The 10,471-nt window shown below is 40.1% G+C and overlaps 1 protein-coding gene across 2 annotated transcripts; it reads left to right on the top strand.

Moving 5' to 3' along the window:
• The first annotated feature begins 1,476 nt into the window (after positions 1-1,476).
• On the top strand, positions 1,477-8,542 carry LOC143881610 (isocitrate dehydrogenase [NAD] regulatory subunit 1, mitochondrial-like). 2 transcript variants are annotated; one of them, XM_077384795.1, is made up of 4 exons: positions 1,477-2,267; positions 3,561-3,788; positions 7,468-7,546; positions 7,993-8,542. In XM_077384795.1, exons 1-4 carry the CDS (start codon positions 1,713-1,715, stop codon positions 8,265-8,267), a joined length of 1,137 nt encoding a protein of 378 aa, XP_077240910.1. In that variant the 5' UTR covers positions 1,477-1,712; the 3' UTR covers positions 8,268-8,542. The 2 variants fall into 2 exon arrangements, with proteins under 2 accessions (XP_077240910.1, XP_077240909.1); XM_077384794.1 differs by having other exon boundaries at positions 1,480-2,267; positions 3,549-3,788.
• Positions 8,543-10,471: the final 1,929 nt, after the last annotated feature.

The raw sequence follows: 10,471 nt of genomic DNA, 5'->3' as shown, positions 1-10,471 counted from the left end.
TGAGTTGCTTTGCCAAACAAGAGTTTTCCTTAAAAAATTGCGTCAACGTGAAAAAACCCGACCCGAGATTTATCATGGGTAGGGCCGGGTTTGGGAATCGTGGGTTTTCCGAAAAAAAACCCAACCCGACCCGACCCGAGATATTTCTCGGGTAGGGTTGGGTTCTCCAAAACCCGACCCGCCCGACCCGAGTTGCAGCCCTATAATCACATGCATATCTCCTATTTCATTAACCCTGTGCTTGGCTGAGATTAGTCTCATTGAAAAACTATCTCAGCCATTCATTAGCATGTTTTGATAATTGCACTAACTCACCTTGTCTTTCACTTTTAATTTGGCAGCTTTTGTCTTTTTGGGAAATGATTTCTGCGCTCCAGTGTTTTGATAAACATGCCTTTATTTTTTGTCGTGTAGTATTTAAAGGGTTGTCGGAGAAATATTACGGTTCTCAAAAAGCTCTTATAGTCTTTATAAATTCTACACGACAAACATGGGGAGCGCATGTTTATCAAAATATTGGAGCGCTGAAATCATTTCCCATGTTTTATCCTTTTCACAGCTGGTTTGTGATAACTTTGTTTTATCCTTTTCACAGCTGGTTTGTGATAACTTTTTCTTTTTCTTACTCACGGGGAAAGCTGGGATTCAACCTTGATAGGTTGAGGTACAAAGTCTCAACCAATTGAGCCTTAGCCCCAACCCTAATGGGTGCAACTCGGGTCAGATTGTGTTTGTGTACGGGTTGGGGAAGTTGAACCCGAGTCAGGTTGAGGTGTCGGGTTGACCCAACCCGCCCGACATTTGAAAAAAAAAATTTACCATTTTTGTTTTGTATTTTTAAAATGTGGACTTGAAAGGGAAAGATATCGCCATAATTGGGTCAACCCGACTCGACCCTACCCAAATTGGGAAATTGGGCCGGGTCAGGTTTGGATTGAGATATTAAATTTTCGGGTTGGGTCGGATTAGCCTTCATCGGGTTGAGAGTCAAGTCGGTTCGGATTCGGATTTAGGTTTCCGGTTGAGATATTAAATTTTCGGGTTAGGTCGTGTTAGCCTCATAGTTTTAAATTTCAGTTTCGGAGGTAATTTTGGTCCTATCCGAAACTGAAATTTTAGCCGAAATCCCAAAATTCGGTAACAGGCGCTTGAAATGTCATTTTTTGGGCCGGAATTATGTAAAGGAATAAAAAATTAATATTTTACCTTAAATATTGCGGAAATTTCGTAAATTTCAGCAATTTCGGTTTAGGAGTTTGGGTCCTCACCGAAATTCCGAAATTTAAAACCTTGGTTAGCCTTCATTGGATGAGAGTAGAGTTGGTTCGGGTCGGGTTCACTCTGACAATTTAGAGTTTGGGGTTGCCTTTGAGGCTTTGACAGATGGTTAAACAGTAAGAGACAAGATAATTTAGCGTAATTATCCAAACACTTATCAGTAGCCCATTTGAGTTAATCCTTCACGGGTCTAGGTAGATAGATGAACGGCCTGTATATCGTTACTCACGGGTCCTGTATTCTATTGCCGCAAGTGCACCAGGTAAGGAGAAATCTCGTCTGTACTGCTTTGGTGCATGGAGATGAATTATACTACTTTTCGCATCAATTTGACCAGAATATCCGATCGAGAAATCGCCGTCTCAGTTCCAAGCAAACACTGCATTCGTTCTTCGACTCCCATCTGAAAAAAAAAAAAAACCCTAAAAATCCCCATGGCAACGAGAAGAACCCTACCATTCTTGAATCAGCTTCTTCGAAAATCAATCTCTTCCCCCCTAGATCCTCCCCATCTAGGGTTAGGGTTAGGGTTAGGGTTCGAAAGCAGGAGATCTGTGACCTACATGCCTCGGCCGGGAGACGGGTCTCCGAGACCAGTAACCCTAATTCCGGGAGACGGGATCGGGCCTCTGGTGACCGGCGCCGTAGAGCAGGTGATGGAGGCAATGCACGCTCCGGTCTATTTTGAGACGTATGATGTTCACGGCGATATGACGAAGGTCCCGCCGGAGGTTATGGATTCGATCAAGAAGAACAAGGTTTGTTTGAAGGGCGGGCTCGCGACTCCGGTCGGAGGTGGTGTTAGCTCGCTCAATGTTCAGTTCAGGAAGGAGCTTGATCTCTATGCTTCGCTTGTTAATTGTTTTAATCTCGAAGGGCTCCCGACTCGCCACGAGAATGTTGATATTGTTGTGATTAGGGAGAATACTGAGGGGGAGTATGCGGGACTTGAACATGAGGTTGTTCCTGGTGTAGTTGAGAGCCTTAAGGTATTAATTCGTCATTTTCTTTTTTCTTTTTGGGTTTTCTATGGGTTTGCCTGTTGAAATTTGAGATGGATGGTGTTTTGAGGGGGAGTTAGGGTCTAGAATTTTACCTAGTGTTACTGTGGCAATGGTATCTTAGTAAATGAACTTAGGGAGAAATTACTATCTGAGGAAGAACAAGTAACGGTGCTAAGAGGGTATTGTGGCGATTGCTACCTTCTACTATTTTTTTTAATGGTTATTTTATTAATGAGAAGAATTGTGGTGATTGCTACCTTTTACTATTTTTTGAATGGTTATTTTATTAATAAGAAGCCGGATGACATAGGAGGTCACTAGCAAGATCACTCAAGAAATAAAAAATAGAAAGATACAAGGATTAAAGCCAAAAATATACCCCAGAAGCAAACCCCCTAAGGTCCCTCAAGGTGGAGGAAAGTCGAATAGCTGTAGCCCATCTCTACCAACCCACGCACATGCTAACGAGTCTGCCTCTGAGTTTGTCGAGTTCCATACATGTCTAATCTCTGTGTTCATCCCCTCAAGAGCATCCCAAATCTCTTCAGAACTATTTGCGAATCTCCACGGGTAGCTCGATCCCATTCTTGGCCTCTCGACTACATTGAGGGAGTCTCCCTCAATGATCAACTAAGGCCCTGTTTGTTTTGGCATGTTCGTTTAAGATTATGAAAAACTATTGTGAGCCCGAAGCCAATTATCGGACACAATATCAAATGTAATTTTGAGTTCAATAATTGGTTTCGGACTCACAATCTGTTGTCATAATCTTAAACGAACAGGGCCTAATGAAATTGGTCCTCCTTTTCCAATCCGTCTACTTTCTTAACAGTTGTCTCGGCTCCAACAGTAAGTCCAACCCCAGACCCTTCTCCTCCTTTTCATTATGGTTAGGGTTCATACCCACACTCCCTTCCAAATAGAACCCCATCTCCACTCTCATCAAATTACAGAATGGTTTGGTAGAAGATGGTTAAGTCATTTTGGTAATGCATATTTATGTTCCATAAGTGCTTATTGGTTGCTTTCCGTTGCCAAATTGTCAATTTCATGTTGGTGCACTTATATTCATTTTATGACATGGGTTCCATGTAATACATGAAGCTTACCGCAATAAGCCCGTGACATCTTCTTGTCATCTCTAGCTTCCCCCAAAAATGTCTTGTTTCTCATTAGTTTTTATCCTTTCTTTTCCTTTTCTTTTTTATCCTTTTCGAGATGCTGTTTCTAGAAATGTGTTTGTTTCTCATTTAGCGGATTTGCTAGGTGATAACAAAGTTCTGTTCGGAGCGTATTGCACAGTATGCTTTTGAGTATGCGTACCTCAACAACAGAAAGAAAGTGACAGCTGTACACAAAGCCAACATTATGAAACTAGCAGATGGCCTCTTCTTAGAATCTTGTCGGGAGGTTGCTACAAAGTACCCTGGGATAAAGTACAACGAGATTATTGTGGACAACTGCTGCATGCAACTTGTTTCAAAACCTGAGCAATTTGATGTCATGGTATGTTACTATACTATTGACACTCTTCTAGTTCATATGTCCACTTGCTTGATGGGTTTATATGTTTTGATGTATCTGAAGGCCTCAAACTGGTTGTTTATATGGATTTGACTATAATATGGAAACTTTATTGCTAATTTCTGTTATAATGAGTTGATATCATAATGTAGGTTTATTTTATATACTTTTTGTTGCATCATATTTATCTGAGTTAATCATTTTTTTTTTTTGGAAAAGGATAACAACTTTATTAAAGAACTCAAATAGATAATGGTAGCTACAATTAAAGAAGGGGCAGAGGCTGCCCCTCCACTAAAGAATCCTACTAACCTCCTTGGCCAAGGAATCAGTGGAATCATCAGCCTCTTTTATGACATGGCTAAAGGGAACTTTCCTCTCGCTAGTTAGGTTGCCAATATCGTTCATTATATAATCTATCTTCCAAGGTCCACTACTTTTATGTGATTGTCAAGTCACTTCTTCTTTAAGAGTCCCCTTCCACTATAAGACTGCCCCAGAAATTGTCGAAGAAGATGCAGAGACCTGTAAGTAGCGCCTTCACCCTAGCCTCCTTAGGGTCTGCAATTCCAATAGGACCACAGAATGCCCACGCTATCTCACGATTGTTGTCTCTAAAGACCATTGCTATTCGTGCCGGATTGGGATCTCCCCACAAGCATCCATCAAAATTTAGTTCAATGGATCCATGGGGCAGAGGATTCCAACCAGCATTCCTTTTCTTTTGGCCAACTGACATGCTAAAATTTTCTTCCTTCTCCTAAAAACATCAATATATGGGACCCTGCCAACTGACATGCTAAAATTTTCTTCCTTCTCCTAAAAACATCAATGTATGGGACCCCCCCCCCCCCCACAAATAAAAAAAATGAAATGAAAAGAAAAGAACAGAAAAAAAAAAAAACTCTCCATGGCATTGAAATGCACCGGTTTCTAGCTTTCCACAATGAACATAAGATTGCAAAGGAACAACAACCCAAAGGAAAGCGCCCTTCTCTTTAAGGTGAAACTTCCACCTGATCTGAAACTGTTCCTTCAATGAGCAAGGGAAGTCCCACTAAACCCCAAACCATTGCAAAACAAAACTGCAAACACATGATACTAGCGGACGATGAATAAAAATGCGATGAACTGACTCCTCACTTTTTTGGATAGCTAACATCTTGATGTATGATGATCTATGGAGGGAAAGCTCTAGATATGGATATGTTGCTCTGATACCAAACTGAGTCTACTAGGAAAAGCATTAAGGTATGGGTAAAGGAAATAGGCTGAGCAGCCTATAGGGATCTGAATTTACTAGCAAGAGTAGATTGTTGTAGTAGAGAATAGGGGTGAAAAGGATGGGCGAAAATAGGTCTTTGGATCCTAAAATATGTGATTAGATTGAAAAGATATTTTTACTAGGTTTAGGGTAGGTTTGGAGGGGTGCAGACGTATGTTGGAAAACTGCAGACGTAGGTTTTGGCAAGATTAATGGACACAGGGTTTAGGGTGAGATGTGATGGGTAAAACAAGAAGAAAAAATAGGATTTTAATATTTTAAGCAAGGGGAAGAAATATTTCCGGTTCCCGGGCAGATTATTTTTGTGGAAGAAACAAAGATTGCCCTGTAAGTTAACACTACTGCATCTGCCACAAACATCTAAGAATATCAAATAGGTTGCCCGTATGGTACCTCTAGCAAGGAGCTTCCACGTCCATAAAATAAGCCAAAAGGCGATGAAACAGACACCCCATTAATGTGAGCGTCATCACACTTTGTAATGTGAAAGGAATCAGAATGTGCGAGGAACTCATGTTACCTGTATCATCATCTGTAATGGGGTGAAAGGCATTCGTATGCAAAATCCATGAAGCGTTGGGAGCGTGAGGTGAGTGCTAGGTCTCCCATATGATGTGCCAATTCAAGAGAGGCATAAGAAGACTGCAGATCATAGCAATGACTGTGGATTGTAGCAATATATCAGTCCACAACTGTATGATTGTCTGCCACGGATTTGACAATTGCAAGATGGGGGTGAAGTTGGAATAAGGCGTATGGAGGCAATTGAGCTAGGAGTGAGCGAATAATGTTGTAGACTTAACAAACCTAGTTGATGACATATGAGAGATGAATAGGAAAATATAGGGTTGGAACATGGGTGGAGAAAGAGATGAAAAAATGGGCTTAAGTGAAAGATAAATTGATGAAGAACCCAAAGGAAAAAGTTTGTATGGTTTGAATTAGGGGAGCTGAGAAGAAAAGAGCATTTTTGTTTTGAAAAATTTGTAGGTTTAGGGACAAAATTCGTGTGCTTGGATGTTTGGAGGAGAGAGGTATGTTTGGAGGAGAGAGGTACTAATACACACCTAATTTTAAGTAACGTTGATGCAAGCGCACACACAATTTGTTCTTGAATTTCTATTGAAACAATTTGTCAGGGAACAAACCTGACAATGACCCAAAAGCCTTGAAGGACTCCCACATGTTAGCAGAAGTAACATCTATTTGAACCTGTGACAAAGGATATAATTGATTTGTTGTCAACAGACTTTTGAATGTATCATTTTCTCCTCTGCCTGGGGTTTTCCCTTCACATGTCATGGCTTAGATAGTAGGATAGCTGCAATGGAGAGTTACGTTTGCATGTTAGGGATTGCAAAAGAAATGGGTCAAACAAAAACTGATGCCAAAGAAACAGGATAACTAGAGGGGGAAATGCCTGCTTTAGAAGTGAAGTTTTAGTCTTTTGAGAATCTTAGGGAGAGGGAGTTACAGATAAAAGAGAGCTTGTTTGTTTGTGTCTCTGTATGTGTGTTGCTTGTTGAGTGAACGGGTTGTGGTTGGAGTGGGTCTTATAGGCTAAACCCAACCCAATTTTTTTGGGCGTGTGAAATTTCAGCCTGATAGGTTGGAATGTCAAACCTGAATCAGATTGGGTTCGGGGCTGGTCGATACAATCCCAGCGAACCGTCACCCGTAATACATTCTCCTTTCTCAGAACTGTGCCCTTTTCTTGATGTATAGGCTACAGTCAAGTCATATACCCCCATTACAAGGACACTCCCTGACACCAGCGTGTCTTCCGGCTGCTCTCTGTAGTTTTAATGAATAATTTATGATTCAGATCCGATGATTTGATTTGAACCCCATGAAAATGATCTGCTATGCAACTTGAACATGTGTAACAAATCTTAGTCATATGATTTCCTGAAAGATGTCCGATTTCATGATATTCAGATGTTATAATATGTTTGTCTTATGAACTGAAGGGTGCTGGATGGACTATATAGTTTAGTACATATATGCCATGGAATGCTACAATTTCACTAGAAGTTGATGTGGATTTTGTGAATATAGTTGAGTCTGCCATTCCTTATGTTTTCACTGAATGTTAGTATATCTTATTTTTTCTTAAATTTGGAAAAGAAAAGAAAACCTTACTATCTGCAATAATATTCGGCTTTGGAATCTTGGTTTGAATGCATTTCAATTTTTCAGATGTTCTGTATCCTTTACTTAAAGAACTAGTTTCTATGTAGTAACATGTCTTACAGTTTACCCCATAATTGTGCAAATGTTTTGGCATGTTGGGTGTGCTTCACTACTATTTCTACTACCCAGCCGTTTACATTTGATCATCTTTTGGAGTTAATTCCGTCTTATTCAAATTTTCAGGTGACACCAAATCTGTATGGCAACCTAGTGGCAAACACAGCAGCTGGTATCGCTGGAGGCACCGGTGTCATGCCCGGAGGTACTTATCACCAAGATACCCCCAACATTTTCAATTCCTTTCTCTACTTCCATCTGTTTATTTAATATAAGTCAGAGTATCATTAGTTTTTTATTTTTTTGAAGGCTACATTAACTAATTACCAGCAGTGTCATTGGTTGTGGGTGATCAGACTTTAAATGAAAAACATCATCTCACCAGTTTGTGTTGAAAGAATTTTTACCTATGGATTGGAATATAAGAAAATCATGAACCACATGCTGACTTATTCTTTGAGACACAGACTCGTAAACACGTAATGCATAAATATCTATCCATCCGTTACTGTAACTACAGTACTCTTCATTGACGCGCGGGCTCGCCACGCGGTCATAAAGGCAAATTGACATCCCTACATTGTTTCTTACATGATCTGTAAAAATCCCCAATCCTCACGTCAAATTATTCATGGGTTTCACCATTTGCAGGCAATGTCGGCGCCAACCATGCTATATTCGAGCAAGGTGCTTCGGCAGGCAATGTAGGGAATGAGGAACTAATGGAAGAGAAGAAGGCAAACCCAGTTGCCTTGCTCCTATCATCTGCAATGATGTTGAGGCATTTGCAGTTCCCTTCATTTGCCGATCGATTAGAAACTGCTGTCAAGCGTGTGATAGCAGAAGGCAAGTACCGGACCAAAGATCTTGGAGGAACAAGCACGACCCAAGAAGTTGTGGACGCCATCATAGCAGTTTTGGACTAGTTGCATTCTCTTGTCCGAAGAATAATACAGTAAACCATCAGGCTCTCAGGGTTTGATTATCTTCTTTTTGTTCTACATTATTGTTGGGTTCTTAGGCTGTGGTCCTAATGGGAAATCATTATTTTTTTGCTTCAGAAAAACTGAATGTTCTTGAAGTCAAAAGTTCCAAGTGTCTAAATAAGGTCAAGCCAGTCCATATGTTTTGTGCTCCTTACATGAGATCTTATGATGTTGGCTTCATTTACAGGAGGAATGGATGGTAACATTAGGCCTCTTATCTGCTTTTGCCTTTTTTTTACCCTTTTTTTGGCTAGATTTTCTGCGTAGAACACTGCCAGTGGGGGGCTCAGAAAACCAAACTCTGGATGATCTCGTTTTCTCTGGCGAGGGAAGTTAGCTAAGTTGCCCATTACCGGGAAGAAGACAGCAGACATGGGAGCGGAGGAAGAGATTGATTGATCAGGATATAGTTACGGTTGCAGTGAGATTGACCGGAAATTTTGAGGGCCTAGACGGAAGCCAGGAAATATTGGCACTCATTTAGAAGATAATTTTGATTTAATCGTTGGGTCTTATTTGAAATTGGCCATTAAAGCCTTGGAAGCCGTTAACCATATCATTACTAAAACTATTAGGCTACGTTTGGATACCTCATGTTTTTGTATTTGGATTTAGATTTGAGTTTTGGATACAAGATACTGATGCTGCAGCAAGGTCGAGGAGCAGCGAGGGTGAAGGTAATTGCCACAAATATTGATTTCCAAATAATGTCTTGCAGAGCAGATTTGAAAATGGGATTTTTTTTTCACTGTCGTAGCTGATTTGGAAATCTAAGGATCTGATCCAGTTCCAAATCTCAACTGCAAATGTGAGAAACCCAAATCTAAATCTTGTGGGTATCCAAACCTGCCTTAAGCCATTATTTGCACCGAATCATATTTGAGTTCAAACGCATATGCCTGCTATGGTATGCTAGAGTGTATACGGTGAGCTCAAGTTCATGCAGAGTGTAGCCAATAAAAGAAACAGTGGATCCCACACAGTTGGTTTATCAAAACCCTTCATTTTTGAGTTCTGACAGATTGGCTGTGTCCTAAAAAATCTGTTCATAGGATGATCTTAACATATGGAGGTTTGTATAGTGTGCCCTCCATTTTTAACGTCACCAGATAGGAGGGTTGGAATCATCCTATGGAGAAGGTTTCTAGGGCAGAATCAATCTAAGTCAAGGCACAACAAATGAATGGTTTAGATCATTCAAATATGTGGACCCTACTGGTTTTTTCTACACCCTGCATGAAGACAGGACGACCATATAAGAACTCATCTATAATGGATATATAATAAGAAAGGTAAATGATATATTATTAGGAAATTAAATAGTCAAAAAAATTTACATTGTAGGACATTTTAATCGTTATAGAAGAAATTACATGTATAAGATATGGGATTTGCTAGGGACTTTAGCAGAAAGGCATTTCGTGGCTGCTCTATCATTGGGTAAATAGTCAACTCCTTAGTATAAAATTAAATTAAATAATCTTATTCACTAACAAGGGTCAATTTGAGTGGCATCCAAAGATTTTATCTTCTTTTCTAATTGGTTTTTGTTCATCCTCAATGTTAAAGTATAAAAGATTAAAAACGCTTTTCTAAGCTTTTGGAGTAATTGGTAGTTCTACATGGTATCAGAGTTAAGGTGCAGAATTCAAACCTCCCGGATAGCAAATTCCACATGCAATAGCTAAACCCAAAGCGAGGAACCACATGTGCCACGTGTAGGCCAACCCAAGAAAGAGGGGCCACACGGGAGGGGAGTGTTAAAAGTATAAAAGATTAAAAACGCCTTTCTCCAAACGCTTTTAAGCTAACAGCTTTTGGAGTAAGCTTTTGGAGTAACTGGTAGTTTCACACTTGGGCCATTGTAATATGATAAACTGTCTACCGTGATGGCTCACAAACGGAAGGTTAAGACGAATCATTCAGATTTAATCTGCAAATAATTATTGATTGAACGATTAAGGTTATTCAAACAGTTAGCCCAATTGATGACGAGCCCACAAGAGGAATGGTTGCCATGCATTGTAGAAAGCAGAGCTTGGGTGGGGATTTGGATGACACACCAAATTAGAAGCTCATGCTACCTTCATTCCCCGTATTAACAATTTTTTTTTTTTTTTTTTTTTTGGTATTTGTATTTGTAT

Source organism: Tasmannia lanceolata, unplaced genomic scaffold (assembly GCF_043159265.1).
Source record: "Tasmannia lanceolata isolate RefF3 unplaced genomic scaffold, GAP_Taslan_0.1 ptg000007l, whole genome shotgun sequence".
NCBI lineage: Eukaryota > Viridiplantae > Streptophyta > Magnoliopsida > Canellales > Winteraceae > Tasmannia > Tasmannia lanceolata.
The sequence above is the reverse complement of the archived record's forward strand: the minus strand, read 5'-3'. Positions and strand labels throughout refer to the sequence as shown.